General features: G+C 41.7%; 1 protein-coding gene across 2 annotated transcripts; it reads right to left on the bottom strand.

Moving 5' to 3' along the window:
• Positions 1-1,481: 1,481 nt before the first annotated feature.
• Positions 1,482-19,975, bottom strand: tnfrsf19 (tumor necrosis factor receptor superfamily, member 19). Of its 2 annotated transcripts, none has more exons than XM_008275923.1 (10): positions 19,799-19,975; positions 18,983-19,074; positions 18,233-18,346; positions 13,436-13,614; positions 13,208-13,293; positions 5,638-5,802; positions 4,146-4,271; positions 3,873-3,975; positions 2,785-3,074; positions 1,482-2,229 (listed from the first exon to the last, which is right to left on the bottom strand). In XM_008275923.1, the coding sequence occupies exons 2-10, from the start codon at positions 19,046-19,048 to the stop codon at positions 2,225-2,227; spliced, it is 1,134 nt and encodes a 377-aa protein (XP_008274145.1). In that variant the 5' UTR covers positions 19,049-19,074; positions 19,799-19,975; the 3' UTR covers positions 1,482-2,224. The 2 variants fall into 2 exon arrangements, with proteins under 2 accessions (XP_008274145.1, XP_008274144.1); XM_008275922.1 differs by having other exon boundaries at positions 4,146-4,274; positions 19,799-19,974.
• Positions 19,976-20,063: the final 88 nt, after the last annotated feature.

Below are 20,063 nucleotides of genomic sequence, written 5' to 3'. Positions count from 1 at the left end.
AAAGTCAGTTGTATTATTGTGGTAAGTTTTAAGTACTTTTTACTGCACATTGTGCTAAACCTGTTCAGACATCACTGTAAAGCAGGAATACTTCACGTTAACACAGATGCTCAACAAAGTGACTGTTTCAAACTGTTTCAAACGATAATCGTCAGCTGAGCGAGTCTGCAGCTGCTCCCAGTAACAATGTCCTAGAGAGTCGAGGCTACCGTTGAGGAGCGGCGTCGCATGGCCATCGAAGGTGTGAACACGCCATCAAGATTGAGCCTGAGCGAGCTGGGTGGCTCCAACCACACCGAGGCTGTAACACCTCAGTTTGACTGATTGTGTGGATATGATGTCTCTCCAACATGACTTTGCTTTCAAATGCTTTTTCCAGCCCTCTGATCTATTTCCAGTTAAACCTGAGGCAAATTATATCAGAAGAGATTCTGTTTCTAAATTCAACTGAAGTGCAGCCACAATCTAAATGTTAGTAATTGTTGGTGTAATTTAGCACATCAAAACCATTTTGCTTGTCACGAGGAGTTCTACACATTGTGTGAAAACAGCAGTAAAAATGGCTTCAATGGGAACTTGTGAACATAAAAAAAGAATGTCACAGACGACACGATAGCCAAGTGGTCAGGGTGCATACCACATGGGTGCAAATGCCTTAAAGCAGTAAGTCCCTGGTCTGTTTCCGCTGGCTGGCCTGGACCTGTGCTGCATGTCATTCCCCTGCTTTTATCTCCAAACGTCCTGTCTCTCTCCACTGTCTTTGTCGCTATCTAATGAGGGTGAAATTGCAAATAAAGGAAAAACAGGATGTCATGAGAGATATCAAGCTTGAATTTTAATGGCAAGACCACATTACAAACTTATGGCCTTAGCTTCAAAAAGGTCAAAATTGAGCTGTAGCTGCAACTAATGATTATTTTCATGATTGTTTGAATCTTTTTTTTAGAAGGATCAATTGTTATGTCGATGAAATGTAAACAATTACCACATAAGTTTTAAAAGTTACTTTTAAAAGTGGTCCAAATTGAAATCCCTTTCCCCAAAAGAGCTGTACACTTACCTTACAGTGCACAGTCCAGTGTTTAACAGCCTAGAAACTAAGCCAAAGTCACTGCCTAAGCAGCTGAAGAACTCCTGTGCTGTTTCTTGTTGTAGTTACAGTATTATTGCACTTCACCAAATTTCTATCAAGTTTTTTTAGTCTGTAACTGGGTCATTAAAGAAGAATTTCAACTTGTTTCGACATGGCGTATTTCCTATTTAAAGAGTTTGCTCTGTGAAATGCGAGCACTATTGCTTTAACTCCGGAGCTGAATTGCAGAAAGTGTGAAGGCAAAACTGAGGAAGGGACAAATATCATCTGAACTTCTCTCTGAACCTGCCTGAATCTGCCTTTAGATTCCTCCAATTTGGTGAAAGTGCATCACTAAATCGCTTCTCTTGATGAATTTGTTAATTAAAAAAAGAATTGAGTGTGTAAACTTGTTCAAGTGGTTTATTTACAACAATGATACATGGAAGTGACCATTCACAACCGTCAACACTATAACTGGGGGAGAAAAGCAGACATGACGTCACTCATGTCTATGTTACAAAAATATTGACCTATTTACTATTTTACAGTATCTACAACACATTTATCACTTTGACATTCTTCGTCTTAACTTGTTCCATATTATCAAGATTGTCTTCAATGTGCAACGTAACACTTTTGACACTTTTCTTCACACTTCAAACTTTACAACTGTCACCTTTACACACAAAAGCTTCATAACACCAGCTGCTAGATGAGTGGTACAGTTTATGTTCTCCTACATGTGAAGATGCGAGACATTCTCGAGGAAGAGCAGAGGCTCACTTTGATTCACTTTGCTCCACAGTAATAAGTCAGTACTCCTCGACATTTGAACTTCATATGATTTTTACCTTCTGGGCCAACGAGTTCACATTCTGTGTGTGTGTGTGTGTGTGTGTGTGTTCCTTTGCCTCAGTAGTGCTTCTGTTTGCATGTATGTACATATTCTGTTTGGACCATCTGACGAAGGGCTCTGAGGTCAGCGGCAGGCATTTCAAAGAGGCAGCCGACCACACTTGTGAGTGGCTGCTGTTGGTTTGTGTGTGTGTGTGTGTGTGTGTGTGGGGGAACTAGTGAGTAATCTGAAACGGGATCTGTTGTTGAGTCCAGGGTGGTTCAAGGGTGGAACACAAGCCAAAGAAATCCATGTCATCCTGGAAAGAGAGCAGGAAGAGGAACGCAGACATGCAGTGATTAGTAACGTATCTATCCAGAGCCGGCCAGGGCCGACTTAAAGCAGGATAGTCTTGTCTACATCAAATAACTTGTGGTGTCTCTTGTTTCTTTTACCAGCTGCTCCTCACGGACACACACAGAGGAGTGTCCCAGTCTATAAAAAGGCTACTCAGGAGTTACTGAGCAGTTAATGCACAACTTTAGCTCTCAAAAAGGAATTAGATTATTTATTTCACACACTCTCTGTGTTTTCTGGAGGGATGTGTTTTCTGCTTTGCGCTTCAAATAAACAGTTGAGGTATTAAGAGTCATTAAGTAGTTTGCTTTGAGGCAACTAATTTAAAATGCAGCTTGTGTGCTTTAATGCACCAATAAAACCTTCATGAGGAAAATAATTTATATCCAGACATGGGAGAAGTAAAAAAGTAGCATGACAGTAAGAATTATTTCAAAAATAACATCCAAAATCTTTGGTTTCTTTCATTTCTGCTCTTTTTGTCTGAGAGAAGTATAGTGGTAACATGTCACCTCACCTTCCTGAGTCAGTGCGTGCTGTTTGGGAAGAAGTGCATCTGTCACAGTTTCACTGCAGTTCTGCTGGCTCTTCTCAGGTGAGTTCTCTTTTGACCTGCACCCTTCATCCTCCTCAACCTCCTCTTCTCCCTCCACTTCCAGTCGTTCCGCAGGTTCAGCATTGCACTGAGAGCGCCTAAAATACTCTGCAGCCTCTGAGCTTCCTCTCATCCCACCAGCCCCCTCGTAGACGGACTCTGGATGTCCCTCCAGCTGCATTGGTGTTCCCTCCTCTTTCAGGTTTGCGTTTCTGGGGGAACAGAGCAAAGAAATCTGTGGTTATGATCACCACCAATCTCTGTTCGTGGCCACACCCTGTGGCCTCTGTCTGTTGTCAGCACTTCAAAGCAGTGAATTAACCACATTAAATTATGTCTACAGCACCCTGAAGAAACAACAGAAATTAGAGCGCTGCCCCGAGGCGGTGGAGCAGCAGTTTAGTGTTTACGTGGCAGCTGTTCCTCCTCTGACTGTTGGCTTACCAAACACAAGCTGATGGGGAATGACTCTGTCAGGTTCTTTCATCTTTATACATTTCCTACATGTATGAGCACAAGTGTGTTCCTTGCTTTAGTTTTTCTTTTTTTTATTGTATACAGTATAATGTCATATGCAGTGTGAGTTGCAGGAGTCAGCATCTATATATATATCTATATCTATATATTCTGAGTCATATACAAACGTATTTACATCGCAGAAGGATGTAACTGTGTAACTGTAGTTTTATTTTGTTTGTTGGACGCTTAATGTTGAGTTTAGCCATTAGCCAGCTGGAAAGCTTCAGCTCAGTCAGCAGAGCAAACATTACAGAGTTTTATAGTCATTTCCCTCTGGGCTGAAAAATGTTTGCAGTCATGGTGCCAGGCAGTTTGGATAAAGGTGTTCGCCAAACAGCGTGATATGCTCAGCATCCATGTAGTACATGTAATACGGCATGTGTCGGCAGCAGCTTTTCAGCCGCTGCCACTGGTTATGTTGTTGGTGTTTGGTTTAAAATTTCTGACACATTTTGCGCCTGTTCGTCCTTGTGAGCGTGCAATTTCCTCACCCTTCACTGAGACTCATCTGGGACTGGAAGGGGCTGATGTCCTGGCTGCGGCCCAGACTGCAGCTCTCATCACAGCACAGAGATGGGATCAGGTGGACTGGACCTAAACATCACACACACACATGCATTTACAACTTAATACAAATGGAAAGTCACTAAAGTGCCATCGCCTTTTCGTCAAAAAGCGTCTGTGGCTGGAGTATGTTATTAATGCAATATTTTCCTTATACCTATCATAGTATAAAAATCTATTTATTGTGATCCACAACTTACCACAGGTGTGTCCGGGGCCCAGGTGACACTGGCAGCAGGGTCTCTGGGGGAAGTCGTGGAGCCAGCGGGCGTCCAGGCAGGAGAGCTCGGCCCCGCTGTAGGGGCAGTCCTGAGACCTCAGAGAGGCTGCTGAGGAGACATGATGGAGACTGTCAACCAACAAGACATTAAAGGATCCATGCATCATATTTTAACAAAGGCACCTTTAAAAAGGTCTTAATTAGTGGTTAACAAAAGTAAAGTTTTATAGATCGAAGCCATTAAAAAGAGCAAATTTACAAGCACTTATCTCCTGGAACAAAATGCAGTCATCAGCAACTTTGGAATCATTATACTTGCATTACTACCTAATAAGGGATAACTACCTGGCAACCAAAAATGTGTTTTTATTAATTTCTTATAAAAATAAACCAGTCCATCAACCATTTATAAATCCATTAACTAATCCATTGTTAGTCAAACCGTTTATTAAGGTTAAAATCCTTCCAACTCCGGTGTTTATCTGACTGAACTTAGACGCTCTCTTATTCTCTGCAAATGACTTACAACCCTCGAGTCCGTGAGGCCGATTAAAATTCCTTTGTATAATTTTAAAAAACAACTGTTAGCGTTTCGCGGCAGCTTTGGTGAAGGGTGGGGTGAGTGTTCCCACTGAGTGAAACTACTTACAGAATATATAACACAATTGTTCACTTTACACCACTCCAGTATGAAAAACAACATGTAACCGGTAACGCCTTGGCAACTTGCACCACACGCTTTGTTTCAGTTTACCAGAGAAGCATGATGTCATTAGTTCTTTGCCCCGGGACGTTTCACATACTCAGACGCTTTTGGCCTCAAGAACGCTGCTCATTATACAGCCTGCCGCAAATATGCAACATCAGGGTTTAATAAAGCTTAATACTTCACCCTGTTTGTGCAGTTAACCAAGCAGCAACACATGCTCTTCTTCAGCTGCAGTATAAAGACATATATAATCCCTTCGCAAATTCACATCTTGCAGTGAACTTGCTGCATTAAAAAAAAATACATTTGAAGGCATTGAAACCTCTTCAAAGGAATAAAAAAAAAATGTGACCAAGAAAAAAAAAAGAAAAAGAAAAAAAGCGCTTCAATCTATGACTTCGACAGAACTGCCTGCTCAGCACTTCTCAAAGCACACATTCGAGATAACTTATCTCCGTCTTATCTCCATTGTTTGAAGTAAGTTTTGGAACACATATGAGCTTTCCTTTATTTTGGAAATCTTGACTAAAGTACATAATGTGCTGGAAATTCTGTGCATTGAAATGCCGGCACATGATGTGGGGGTTCAAAGTTCAGTGAACGCTGCATAGAAACATGCCTGCACAGGAACCAGTCACACTGATGCACTGGAAAGTTTTTGTACTGCCACAGCCTAACTTAATGCAGTTCTTGGTGTGATGCTCTTTCATTGAAATTCAACTTTTTTGGATGCCAGAAAATGTGAAGAGCTTTCACGACTGACCACTGGGCTTCTTCTCCAGCAGCTGTCTCTTGCAGTAGATGACACACAGGACGAGCAGGGCCAGCAGGACTGTGGCGAGAGCGCTGCAGATGACAGCCGCCAGGGCCATGTCCCGCGGACTGGTCACTACGGAGGGCAGCGGCACCAGGTTCACACGCCCACTGCCTGGAAAGGAGAAAGGAGATGAAGTGTGAAGCGCACGGCCTGAAATATCAACAGATGACAGCTTATTTCAAGGCGATGACTGGAGTTAATATTAGACCAGAGCAACTTAATTTGAGAGTTTAAAACGCAACAAATGTCGAAAACAATGCAAAAACAAAGAACAGAGGGTAATGCATTTGACTTAGCATATTATTTAACGCTTCTCAGCCAATCTGGTAACATGAGACAAATTATTCCTTTTCGTCTCAAGTCAGTCATCTTTTTGCTGCAGTCTAATGAAATAAAGCAGACGAGTTCAAAGAGAAAACGCCTGTGGTGGATTCTCTCTTTATCTGCTTCTGTCTCGTTCTGTGCAGAAGATGATTTACAGACGTTTCCCCCCCCTCCTCCCACCGCCCCCCCGGGCTACCTCACATGCTACTCGCACAGCACTGGAATCAAGACACGCTGGTCAGGCTTTTAAAAACAAGTCAGATACGAGTGAGTAGAGAAAACACGCTGCACTGACGCCGAGTGTGTTTTTACACCTCTCTGTGTCAGTGCGCATCATGATTGAGCTGCCGTTACCGTTCCCATCCAGCCTGACAGGGAAACGTGAAGTCAGCGCTCGCCCCAACCCTTCAGGACCTTCAACACACACTCATATTAAGATTTTTGGCCTCAAGAATGCAGCTCATTTTACAAGTTCCCACAAATACAGAACGTCAGAGTTTAATGTGGCTTATCGCTAAGTATCAAAGACAGATGAACTGGCAACGTTGTTTGAAAGAAATTGGCTTCTGCTACATATAATTATACTTTCAAACACTCCACTGAAGGCACAAATGTAATCCATGTATAAGCTAAGAGCAGCAAAATTAAAAACTTCCATCATTATCAGACTGAACAGCACACTGAGCACAGAGATCGATGGAAAACAACTAATTATTACTGTTTCTAATGCTGTTCAAAGTTCCATTACATGTTTTTTTGGGACAATTTGTGCAAACAGCTGCCCATTTAAACATCTCACAGACATGGAGCAATGTCAGAAGAATTCATTTGGAGTCATGTTTCAATATTCACCCTCTTCTAGGCTTTGTTTTTAATGTCTGCCAAGCAAAATCTCTGGCTCCTAAACTGCTAAATGCTCCACTATGTGCACTAACTGGTTGCCAGCTTTGTCTTTCTGACATTTGGTTCTTAGGAGGCAGAGTCTAAACTACAGAGGAGGCAGGGGTGGGGTTGGTTCTTCTTAAAAAGACATGAGCTTCCCTGAAAATGGGATTTGTGTAATTTCTGGAGATCCCATAATATTGACAGTATAGTGTTTCTGTTGTGCATTTCTAGTTTTCTGTATCTTCACCATCATGGATCATGTGTAGAATTAGGTTTTTACTGATTACTTTAACAAAGGTACCAGCAGGATTGCTGCCATTGCGGTAACGCAAGAGAATAATCTTCACTTGCTTTAATGTAAAGATGAGAAAACAAAACAAAACAAAACATTGTTAATGCTAACTGACATAAAACAAAAGAACAAACCCAACCCTCTAGCGCTGCTAAAAGCAGGCAGCACCGGCTACTTGTCATCTGTTTTCTTATTCTTATCATATATTCTTAATAATAGGAATATTCATAATAAATAAAAGCTACATCCAGTGCTTTATAAACTTTGTATCTCTTGTTTCTGTGTCTGACTATGAAAAAGTGATTAAGGTGACACACAAAAGTAGCATTAAGTTTGTTTTTAGAGTATTTTGCCAAAAACAGCGACTTACTGCAGTAAGCTGTAATCAGTGAGAGCAGTGTGGGTCAACCCAAAAAATAAAATAAGTAAAAACACAGTAGAGCAGTGTTTTGCAGTATTGACAAACAGTTTTCAATAATTTGTTCATTATGCACAGCTCCTTTCATACTGCACATGATCACTTTATTCATAAAAAACAATAAATAAAACTTAATGCTGTGTTCAAAAGGTTGAACATATGGCAACAAAAGACCATTTTCAAAAGGTCTGTTCAAATGACAAATAATTTTCAATAATACAAACTCTTCTGTTGTGTATTTACATTTAGTTCCTATTTATATAGTCTAAGTATCTGGTCTCTAATACATTTGTAAGGAAATCTCAATAATCCAGGTTATAATCAGTATTAGAGAAAAATCACTGTCTGTGGTAGTCATTTAATTTCAAATTAAAAGTCTCTGGTCTAAGGTTTAGGATCATAGGGATCAGCAACTTTTTTCCCGCCCTGACTGCAGGTTAAGCTGGACCCATGACATTAACAAAACATGTAGACTGACAGGATGTACATGGACAAATCTGCTATAAAAATCCTAAAGCAGCAGCCTCTCCAACAGCACAATAATGATTCTTGGCAGATATTACTAGACACTGTGACTTTTTCCGACATTCTAGGTTATTTGTGAGTTATTGAAAGTGTTACATCAGCTTGTGAGCTTCATGGAACACATGACAACATCAGTTTGCAGCTTTAAGAAGAAGCTGGTAAAAAACAAACAAACAAACAAAAACAGTAGCCAGAGTTCTTAAATTAAGTGGCATTTCCTACTAAGGCCAATGAATCAAATATGAATTTCCTGATCAATGTATACATGAGAGTGAGGGTGTGGGCTGATAAAAAGCAAACAGTGAAAGTAAGTCTATATGACCAACAAGTACAGCAAACAGAATGAATGACTTTTTATTTGAGAAAATCTTTTTCAGTTAGCTTCACTGTTTGCTTTTCAGCATATTAATCATAACGGCAAATGGCTTCAGCCTTTTCACATCTTACAGCTCTTTGTTATGCAATGTAAACACTGCTTCAGCTTTGGGCAGTTGGTTTATTCAGACAGATAGGGGATAAGGGTATTTTAACATTCCTTCTCAGAAAGAGACAGAGAAAAGAAGAGACAAACTCAAAGCAGCGCTCCCAAACTCAGTTCGACCCAGAGGGCACGATAAAGGATGAGGTCGATATGAGCGCTGATGAGGTTCACAAGCATGACTTATTAGGTGTCATTAAAAATGTTTGGCATATTCAGGTTAGATCTTAAAAATCAGTGTTGCAACAGACAACAAGACCCATCTTACATCCGTCTACACCAAATAATGTGCAGTTTATATAGTGACTTTTTTATTTAATGACTCCGTGTGCAGTGAAGCTGATAAGATCTTATCTGCAGTCAATCCTGTTGGTCACATTGAACAATAAAATAAGTGACTAAGACACAGACATTAATGCTCTGAATCTCAAAGGCAAGCTTGAAAGACATATTATCTTTAAAGAATTACCAAAATGAAACTATTCATCAGCGCTACAAGCTGTAAAAACAGAGAGAATCACTGAAATTTCAACTTTCTGACAGTCCTTGAAGAAATCATGTGATGTGTTGTTCCATTGGAAAAATAAATCAAGTCTATCATCAAAATCACTTTGTTCTTTGTAGCTCACTATAAAAATTGACAAAAATGATGATCTTTTTGTTCTGACCAGATTCTGCAAAAGTGTGAAACCATTAATGACTCAGCTGCAGCCAACAGTCACGTGACAAAAAAAATTCAGGGACTATTTAACTGACCTACAGGCTGTGTTTAGACGGAGCAGACAAGAGACACATACACAGAATCAAATCCAAAATGAAAATAATAAAACATCTGTGATATGTAGAGTCACTATTTTTTCCAGTCTTGGTACACAAATGTGGACCAAATGTTAATTCCAGGGTTTTCAATGTTTGTAAAATAAATAATCAAAGAAATTCAACTTTTGTTTTTTTCTCTTTCTCTTTTTATGATTTCTGGCATTATCACCATTTTATGCTGCAAAAAAAAAAAAAGTCATGGTTGTGCTGTTTCTAAAAGAGGTGCAGGACTTCATGTTGCAGTGGAAAAAGAGCCCACAGTGAGAAAAATGCCCAGAAACTGCTTGGGCCTCCGAGGTTTAAACCACAGCAACGCACCGGCAATTCCTTCAGTTCAACATATTGATATGCTGTATACAAAAACTGTATTTATTATTTTAAAAAACTGTGCACTATTCATAACAAGGTGTCCAGATTTGAGGCTCATAATGAGTAATATCTGGGATCGCTGCATTGTATTTGACTCCTGAGCACTTTTGTTTTAACTTGGTCTTCACTGTCAAGGTCAAATCCGGCTCCTCTGAGGTGAGCATCATCTGCCCGACAGCACAAAGGCAGCCTGTTATCAGAGAACCAGCAGCTGCAGCAAACACAGATAAACAGCGGCCCATTGAAGAGACCTCACCTGCTGATATTATCTCCACACAAACCAGACCAATAAACCACAGCCTTTCATAGACTCCCTGCCTGTTGACTTTATGGAATGCCACATAGTCCAAATAAAAGAAGCACTTCTTTACACCTCTGAGGGATCTTTGCCTTTTGTCTGTTTAAACTCTTTTAAGAGCTTCTTTAGGACAACTGAGCACTGCTTTACCGGAACTCTGAATTACAGAAAAGAAAAGACCTCTTTGGTGCTTATGACTAAGAGTTATGAACACTGGGTTTTCTATTTTCATTTGAAGATATTTAAAGTTCTAGATCTAAACTTTTATATGATATAAAAATATAAATATTTGTGTATTGTGTATAGGATATTGCTTTAACACACTATGTTGAAATATGTGTGTTAAAAAAGTGACAATAAGCTGCGTATGAATGTCTGAACATGTGCAAAAATGTAATTCAGTGAATATATAACTGAAGGAATTGGCACATTGCCTGCTTTGCTCTGACTTTCAAAGATTTGGAAATAAAACAGCTTTAATGCTTTTTTTTTTTTTTAATTTTTGACTTGTGGCCATTTCAGACGGAATATGAAACGTCGGAGTTCAGTTCAAGGAGATGTACGCCTTATAATCTGTTATTCCCTTAAAGTTTTGATCAAGAATTCAGTTTCTTCCACCAGTTTGAGAGTAGAACTCTGCTTCTGCAGATGTAAATAGATTCCACAAACTTCCAGCACTTTCTCAGGAGCTCTTTTTGAGCTTTTAACACCTATGACGCCCAGGTATTAAAGTAGGAGTAGGCAATGTATTAAATCAGAATTTTGCATTCTTTAGAAATGAAACTGGATATGTTTGCTGGAAAAGTTTGCAAAATCCAAAACTGAACACCCAAGATGTGTGTTTGTGGTACAACATTTTACAATCATCACTTCTTGTAATGTGGCAGCACCAAACATCATAATTGCAGTGAGGTTGCGGTTTAATAATTACATGATAGCTTGATTAAAACATCAATAAGGACGGGCTGTTCTGCAATCGGCAGACCTCACCGCTCCTGTTGTATGCTTGACTCTGGTGAAGGTGCTTTTGAATACTGGAGGCTCTGGTTTGAATCGCTGGGAGGCGGGAATGTTTTCTTGCCAGCCGGTTATGTTTTGTGCCATTCGCAGTGAGAACTGATTGCATGATGTCAGTCAGGAGGCTGCAACAGCGTAACGCAGGATTTTCTACTAGATGGAGCGCTGAGGTTATCGGAAAGGGAAGGAGGTTTGCTGGATCATGTTTCCTTTGGCTTTTCCCTGTCACAAGCTGTGCCTGAAACCTTTACAATAGCAAGTAAAAATGATAAGTAGCAGTAGTAGGAAGTGTTAACAGTAGCTGCTGCTCTCTAGAATTGGCCTCATTTTTTTCATCCTGTCTAAAATACAACTAATAATATAAGATAAGTGACGTTTTCTGGCTGCATTTCAAATCCCACCATGACTGAACAAAACTAAAATGAAATTCCTGTCTGACGTCTGTGCAAATCCAGATAGACGTTGCAGTACTGACAATAAAGGATCAGGCTACAAAGAGCAGGTAGGATTGTTTCAACATTCGTCTGCACGTCTGTGTGTGTGTCAGTACGGACAAGTCAGCCCTCTAAGATCTACCGTGACAGTGAAAAACTTCAGCAGATGAAACACATTAAAGAGGCTGAAGGAATCCATAAAACACAACCTCATTTTTACTCGGCTCCAAAAAGCCACTGGGGGAAAAGCAGGAGAAGAAAGGAGAGGAGGGAGGAGGGAGGGGGTTTAAGATTTACAGTCCTCCCCAGACGGCGACTGCCTCCCCTGCACAGCTGCACCGTTGCCCCCCGGGCCAGTGTGGCCTATTAGAATGATCTGCCCTTTAAGTTTTCACCACCCTCCTCAAGATAACACTGAAGGGAGGGGGCAAGACTTTCAAACATTTGGAAATGCTCCACTGAGAGTCCCTGTAGGAGCTAACTACCAGCTATGTTCTCCGACACAATGGCCATTTTGTTTCACAGGCCTCCTCCAGTATCAAAACGGGAAGCTGCACAGATGGACAAATGAGCAGAGAGAGGGAAGCCAGTTGTCTCAAGGCCAGCGTTCATTACACATACAGTAGGACTGCTCGCAAAAGTGTATTTAAAAAAAATAAATCCAGGCACAAAATTAAAAACAAGACAAAGTCTGGACATTCTGGTGAAGCCGCATTTTTTTTTTTAAGTTATCCGATATCCCAGAGCTGTCTCCTTTTATTTAACACAAGGGTGCTAACTCTGGCCGGGACAGCGCTGATGCTCGCGTTGCCAGACGCCTCCTCTGAAACAGCTGCAGTATCCTCTGCCATCAGGAAGTCACACTCAATTACCAAAGGTATAAGTTCATTCGCCTGTTGGTTTTATGTGGAAACCTGAAATCATAAGGTTACGCTTAACTACTTATAAAGGCCAGAAGAAAGCAGTTAATTGGATCTGCAGCCTACTGGAATGTGAGCTAACGTACCTCCTGCCTCCTTTTTGCATAATAGCCATAAATTATGCCTCTTGAACTCTCCGATGTGTCGGGGTAGAAACAAAAACTTTTTTTTTTTCCCGAAATGCTATTGAGATATGTTTTGTCTAGAAATATCAATGGAGGTTTTGTTCGAGGAAGTTTGCTCATTTAATCCAAATTGAGTGCTGAAACTGAATGACATGTTCTGAGCTAATATAATCCAGTGTTGGCAAATCCACTATTATGTTAGTGGTATCCATTTCAGCTTTTCAACTGCTCAGCTTGTAAATCCAAGCATTTATTTGCACATATAGCATAGCTGGCTGGCTCAGTGAGACTTAGTGAATGAAATATGGCTCGCTCCACCCTTTAAAGGCTGTGGTTCTGGTTACTCCAAGGACCTTGTGCTGGCATGTTGTGTGTGTGCAGGCTTTGTTGTGGCACTGCAGCCTGTGTTTTGGTTCTAGTAGCGTTTGGCTAGGAGTTCAATGGTGTGCTGGGGATGGCGATGTTTGCTTTTAGACTATTGTATCCCTGTTGTTTCATGTTAAAACGTCGGCTATTGTGAATTATGGATGAATAGCCTGTATTCATGAGAGCTTAGCAAAACTGGTGTTAGGCCAGCTGTTAGAAGAGGTCAAAGAAAGGAAAGGGGCTTACAGTTGGGCTCATAGGAAGGTGGAGGGTCCCCACAAGGTATACACTCCATGTCTTGGAAACCGCTTAATTTTGTCTTCCTGTAAAATCTGTTGATGACACAAAATTGCAGGTATGTTAGCCAACAAAGTTTTCATGAACATGTGGTAGCTTCATTATTCTTCAGCACTATTGTTACAAAAAAAGAGCTTTTCATGAAACGGTGTGATGGAGCTGTGTCTGTCCACTCACCCCGGCAGACAGTCACCACACACGGCGTTGCTGGTGGTGGAGCAGTTGCCCTTCTGGAAGCGATTGATGAGTCCACAGTCCAGGCAGGGCTTGCACTTCTGCAGGCTCCGGTCCTCTTTGAAGCGACTGCTCCGGCAGGGCACGCACCGGGCATCCTCTCCATAACCAAAGCCACATTCCTAGAGGGATTAACGGGAGAAATACACTGAGTAAGAGGTGGGGTTGGTGGTTTGGGGTGATGTGCAGCTGGAGAAAAGAGGGCTTGAATGTGGACTACCGGGGGTCTGGAATTAAAGAATGATCTTGGCTCACGGGATCAGAAGGGAACAATGGCCTGCCTCTTTTGAGAGTCCATCTTACACTGGCAATAATCTCCCTGACTCTGTCAGTATGAATGAGTGGCCTTCCGCTGCAAGACCCAGAAAGGCCATGCATTTGAATAATAAAGGCTCCAGGGGACACCCACTGTTGTATTATTGCAAGTTTATTGCTGCGTTTTTGTGCGACTCCCTCTCCAAGCAGACTCAGTGAGTGTCCAGTTGATTGAGAGGCCAGCAAGCAAAGGAAACGCTTGAGGAAGGATTATGGAGAGGTATATGAAGAAAACAAGATGAATACTCTTTTTGTGTTTAACAATTGAAAGTACACTTTAAAAGCACAGCTTCCTACAACGCTGTGAATGATCTAATGCCAAACCACATTTTGAATTTGTCCACCTGAGCCAAGCAAAAGCTAAATTCTAAAAGATGTTTTCAATAAGAGTTTAAACTATATGATAAAGTTGTATTGTGAAATCAGATATGTATCTCATTTGCTTGTTTGAGATATGCATATTTCAGATTTACTCCTTTTCAAATTTACACCACTTTCCTGCTCTTTACTGGCAATTGTGGAAGTCTGTCAAAATTTAAAGCAAAAATCACAGCACTGACGTAACCACAAATGTATACATTTTAGTCACTCTTCATTTCCACCTGCTACTGTTCATCTTGTTTTATGTCATTCCTGACTGGTTCCCATGCCTAAAAATGATGTTGAAAAACTGGTGACCTCAATGACAAACTGATATTTACATGACAGCTAATATTACTGTACATCACACAGAGTGAAAAGACCCCACAGGGATGACATCATGCCTTGATCATTCACTATCAGTTCGGTAGCAGCTGCCCTCCTGTTATCCAGTGCTGCCACACTGCAATCTAAGTCCACAAGGATAGACAGACGGGGGGTGGGGGGGGTGGAGTGCTCATATATCATTAAAGTGAAGGTCAGCTTCAAACAGGGCTTCTCTCTACTCTTCTCTCTTCGCCCGTGTCCCATTTCACTGCCTGGGCATGCAGTTCTGCTGGAATGTGGGCAGAAGATTCTGATATGGGGGCTGGGTTTGGGGAAGCAGGCTGGCAAGAAAATAAAAATGGAGGCTGGAGGCAAAGATGTGATCTTGCGATGGCACCGCAAAGTCGGGATAGAAGATGAGGAATTCGGTCCCTCCAGCCAAACACATGTGAGCCTGACACTGAACCCTTGGGCCATGCCTGGCCCGAGGTGGACCAGCTAGGCCTGTACTACTGCAGCTGTTGCTATGAGCTCTCCATATAAGGCGTCCAGTAGGGCAGAGCAGGGAGCCCAGGGAGGGAGTGGATGAGGGTGACTGATGAGTGATAAAGAGGGGAAAGGCGGAATAAAAGAGGACTTGCTGCCCGTGGGCTTGCCTTTCTCAAGAGAGAGTGAGGTAGGAAGACCAAACTGGTCTTTAAGTAAGCACTCCTGGCCCTGTCACTGCAGGGTACCTCACAGCGGTTCTGTGACCCACTTCCACATGAAGGAAGAGGGGCCCCGGGATGATTCATCCCCAATCAACCCAGCCCTGGCACAAGCTCTGTCCATGGGGCACCGCATGGCAGGAAGGGCTGATGCTATGTAGACACAAGCAGGTCAGAGCACTGAAACAAAAGGAAAATGGAGCCAACTCCTGCCCCTCTGGTCCGGGCAGCACAGATCATCAAGGAGCGATCTCTTTCTTCTTTTATCCCAGCTAACAAAGCTCAACAGAGCTGACACCCTGCACTGACAGAGACTTGTTTAGCAGCTAAAAGAAAGACTATACTCTGTGGGAATCTGTGATGTTGGAGTTATTATTCATATGAAAAGGGAAGCGCACTGTCTGTAAGGCCTTTGTGCTACACATAATTACCATGAGGCAGCCACCAATATCGACAAACAAATACATATTGATTATGTTAAACTTCCCTGAAAAACATTTTCAGACTCATTGCATGTTGTCATACTGACAAAAATACCACAAACACACACAGATTAATGCCTCTATTACATTAGGGTGACAATCTGTGTCATACTTCTGTATGAGATAAAACAAATCATTTAGGGAGACTAGTGGCCAGTGAAGAGCAAATACACATGTAAGTGTGGTGATCTCTCAGCTTTCGTACTTTTAACCTCAAAACCCATCAAAATCAGATGCTCAACATCCCCTTTCCCTGTCCTGTCTCTGATCTGGTTCGAGCAGGACTGCCAAGCATAACAGCCGTGTGGAGAGCAGAGAGGGGGCAGCCCTGGCTAAGACCTGAAGCATATTCAGATGCACAGATATTTCTGAGATTAGAAGGGAATCACAAGGGGAGGGTGGCTCAGTCATCTGACCCAGTGTGGAAACAATACTGAAAAAAATTCAGTTAAAGCTTTTGATCACTACAAAATTCACTTACATCCTTAGTTTTTGTTGCTCTAGTACACTTTTACTACTGCCAGGCTTCTTTAGACAACAAGAATCATGCAGTAAATGTGAGATCACTGTGATTTTGACCTGTCTGCTGTTTATGCGCCTCCTTTCTCTTCAGCCAGAAGTCCTTTGTCCTGTAAATGTGGCTGGAAGGAAATGTTACACTCTTGCTACATACTACAAGATGTTGACACATCAAAGTTGTGTTCCTGTCTCTCTCTTTTTTTTTTTTTTTGCCACTGGCAATTTTCCAGCATGCACTGAAAAACGAGTCCCCCTTCTCCTTCATGCCTGACACAACACACTGAGTAACTTCCTATGAATGAAACCTAGAATGAAATATGTTGATGACAAACAACTGCTTTTAATGGACGTTCCCTGTGTATGGGTGGTTCTTTTAGCTACAGTTAGTGTGGAGGGGCTAATTGATGTTTGTCTGCCTGCCTCAAAGCAGCTTCCAGAGGCAAACTTCCAGAGCAAACTGGGCCACATTCCTCTGGGATCTCTATGGCAGCTGCACAGAGGGACTCCAAAAGTCTGCTTCCCTCCCAACAGTCACTCCTGCCTTTTCAGAATATGCACAGATTGTCTTGGTTACCCAGAGCTCAGATCACAAGTTGTTTCTCTGGGAAACGTTCTCTGAGTGCAGGCCCAGGTCTCCACTTTGAGCCGGCATCCCGCTACCTTCAGAGAAAGAATGAGGCAGCCAATTATTAACCAGGACCCCAGGGTGGCGAGCAGCATTCATGCCTGTTGAGCTGGCAGAGGAACACGAGGACTACTGAAGCGTATTACCAACCACAGAGTGCATGTCTGTGTGCACTGAGATTAAAGGCCACTGGGTTTAAATGCATGTGTGCAACAGATGTCAAGGGGTGATACAGACTTTTTTCATCAGTACTCAAAGATGTAGTGGAGTGTAAAGTCAGTTAAAGTCAGCCTACCAGACGTTTTCCTTGTAGAATACTCTTTACTTAAGGCTGCCATTCAATTTTATGACCTAAACATGTTCCTTGCTATGTAATGAATGCAATGAAATTATCTTAGGCGGGCAAAAACCTCATTTTGAAACTATCTAACCACTACAATAAATCCTGTGAAGTGTTAAATATTTTTTAAACTATTTAAGAAATGTTTGGATTCAAGTTTAAGGTCATTTTGGGGGCTATTGAATTGCAACATGGAGAGTTGTTTTTGATATTTAATTGACTATAATTAGTCTTGGTTTGTTGTTTTCGATTAGGTTCTTTGAATAACAATACATGGGAAACTACACTAGGAAGGAATTATTTCAATATTTTATTCAATTATAGCAGCAAGCGAAACTGCATACAGTAGAAAAAGAGTATCACCAGTTACTACTAAATCAGTTTCAAATAGTACGATTGGTGTTTGCCACAGAATGATCACAGACTGTGCTTTACTCACCTTTACATCACCGCCTACACTCGCAAAAGTAGGTAGGTCCGTATCGGCTGCCAGAGAGGAAAGCCTTTGCTTACCAACCTTAACTGACACTACAGAGGCCTGTTTGTACAAAGCACACAAAAAGCTGTGGCTAAGGTGGTGGAAAAAACTGTATTCCCACTCGAGAGAGCAGCAAGCTTAGGCATGGCTTGCTTCAAACAGTGAAGACAATAAGTTGGACGGGGTGCAATGGGGAAAAACAATGGAAGCCATTCAGCTGCAGAAGGTCAGAAGTATGGGTGTGACTGATTAAAGAAGGGTCGGTGTTCTACAAAAGCTAATAACGGCTTGGCTGTTCCCAGCATGAAAGAGAGGAAGTAATAAATAATGTTGGCTCCCTGGATAAGATACACTCTTCTAAACACTGATGTTCATTCTTTTCATAAACTCAACAGGTTTTTTTTTCCAGCTTGGGAAAGTTGATTCAACTGATCTGTTATGGATCGTCACTCTGTTTCCTAAATAAACAAGTGACAGAACTTCTTTTCCCTTTCGTGGCTCTATGGAAAATAGTCACAGCGCTTTAGAGAAATCTGCTTAAAACCAAAATTTCAGTTTGCACAGGTAAAGTGATAAAAACCACAAACCTTTGAAAGCTCCTGTCCTGCATCACACTGTTTGCAGGGTTTACAGTTCCCAAAGCGGTCCTTGTACTCCTGCTCTCTGCATTCTCTGGTCTCCTCCTCGGCTCTCACATGAATCTGAGAAAGGGGGTGGGGGGGCAGTCATTTGGTGAAGTTTAGAGATTCCTGCATTTCATCACCACTTTTATCCATAACAAGATAGCACATTCCTGAGCTATGCATCACAACGTCTCATAATATTTCAAGGGGGGTCTAAACCCACTGGGTTCACTTCTTGAAAATAAGTCTGATACTGCTGGGATGAGATAAGATCAAACTTTAATGAGCCCTGTGGGAAAACTGTATAGCAGCTGCAGCAGAATCTGAGTCGAAGGCAACAATACAGGGACCACCAGAACCAGAGACTGGAGTCTAGATAGCAACACAATCAGGACAGCGCAGTGGATAAAGGTAAAACGATACGCAGCACTGACAGAGTGGCTTCAGCGAGGATTTCACAGATCCCACAGTGTGAGCAGACGCCTCTGTAAGGCTGGTGTGAAGTGCAGTTTAAGTGGACATGTGCAGTTTGTGTAAACAGTTCAAATTTGTAGCTTTTCAGTTACGCACAAGTTTTAAAGCGGTCACTCCTTCCTTGTGCACATTTCCTTGTAAATGTTTGCAAGACTGCAGGATCAGCACACAGTAATAATAGATTTTAACAAAAGCTCACAAACAGAGCAAACAAGCGCGTACAATGCAGAAAGCACTTACCAGAGCTGAATAGATGACATGCACAGTTAGCAGCAGCGAGAAGGTGTGTTGAAGCATCCGGACCATTTTGATGAACCACTTGTTGCTCGCAGCTGAAAGGACACAACAAGTGAATGCTCCAGTGTGCGGAAGATGGTTGTTTTATAGTTTGTTCTCTGTAATATACACTAACATTTCAGAAACAGCAAAATGTGATTCTGACAATGACATCAAACCACTTACACTCCACTCACTTGCTGCTATATCAGCGTTTTATTTATACTCCAAAGATTCCAAACAAGCCAAAATATATGAGGATGAATTTTGAGGAAATTTGTATATAAAAATCTAAATATTTCCATTTGACATTTCTCATAAAACCTGGACGTTTTGGGTTTTTGGGTTCACTGCAAGCACCACTAGAGCTCAAATTATGATTTGTAATATTTACTATATAGTGCATAATATTGGTGCTGGCAGTTTTAAATAAGGTGACATTTCCCACTTTAAAGCTAAAGACGTTCAAATGGGATGCAAACATATTCTAAAACACTATAATCTGGGGCAATTTAACATCAGATTTATGCGTAAAAATGCCAATAAAGACACAATGTGGGCAACATGTCTACATAAGAATCACTCATAAACACAAGACTGAAGGTGTCAGTGCACTAACTCGCCTCTTTATTTTATCATGTCGATGCAATATCACATCATGCTTATAACACACACACTGCAGGTTTGTTCATGCGTCCTGCTCATTCTGAAATTAACCGAAGGCTCGATCGTTTTTCGTGAGTGTGCGAATGTTGAAAACGGACTCAGATCTGTTCTTACCTGCTAGAAAGGAGCCTGTTGATCAAAGTGCTGCTTGTTAAAAGTCGAACGCAGACCGGTGAGAGGTGTGGTGGCGTGTTTCCCGCACCGGTCCGCTCACCATGTCAGCGCTGCTGCTGCTCCTCCAGCCCTGCACGACACAACACAACACAACACAACACAGGCAGCGCAACACAAGAGCACAGCAGAGCTCCGAGCCGCAGCAGACACACAGATCAAAGGCGGAGAGAGAGAGAGAGAGAGAGAGAGAGAGAGAGAGAGAGAG

The sequence above is a fragment of the Stegastes partitus genome, unplaced genomic scaffold (assembly GCF_000690725.1).
Source record: "Stegastes partitus isolate 25-593 unplaced genomic scaffold, Stegastes_partitus-1.0.2 Scaffold62, whole genome shotgun sequence".
Lineage (NCBI taxonomy): Eukaryota > Metazoa > Chordata > Actinopteri > Pomacentridae > Stegastes > Stegastes partitus.
The sequence above is the reverse complement of the archived record's forward strand: the minus strand, read 5'-3'. Positions and strand labels throughout refer to the sequence as shown.

What these genes read in the sequence shown, in the direction of transcription:
- tnfrsf19 (XM_008275922.1), bottom strand. Translation starts at nt 19,048, where the DNA reads ATGGTCCGGATGCTTCAACACACCTTCTCGCTGCTGCTAACTGTGCAT. An exon ending in ATGTCATCTATTCAGCTCTG is followed by an intron (nt 18,347 to 18,982) that starts GTAAGTGCTTTC and finishes CCCCTTTCTCAG; the next exon opens with ATTCATGTGAGAGCCGAGGA. An exon ending in CAGATGAGTCTCAGTGAAGG is followed by an intron (nt 3,075 to 3,872) that starts GTGAGGAAATTG and finishes CTGTTCCCCCAG; the next exon opens with AAACGCAAACCTGAAAGAGG.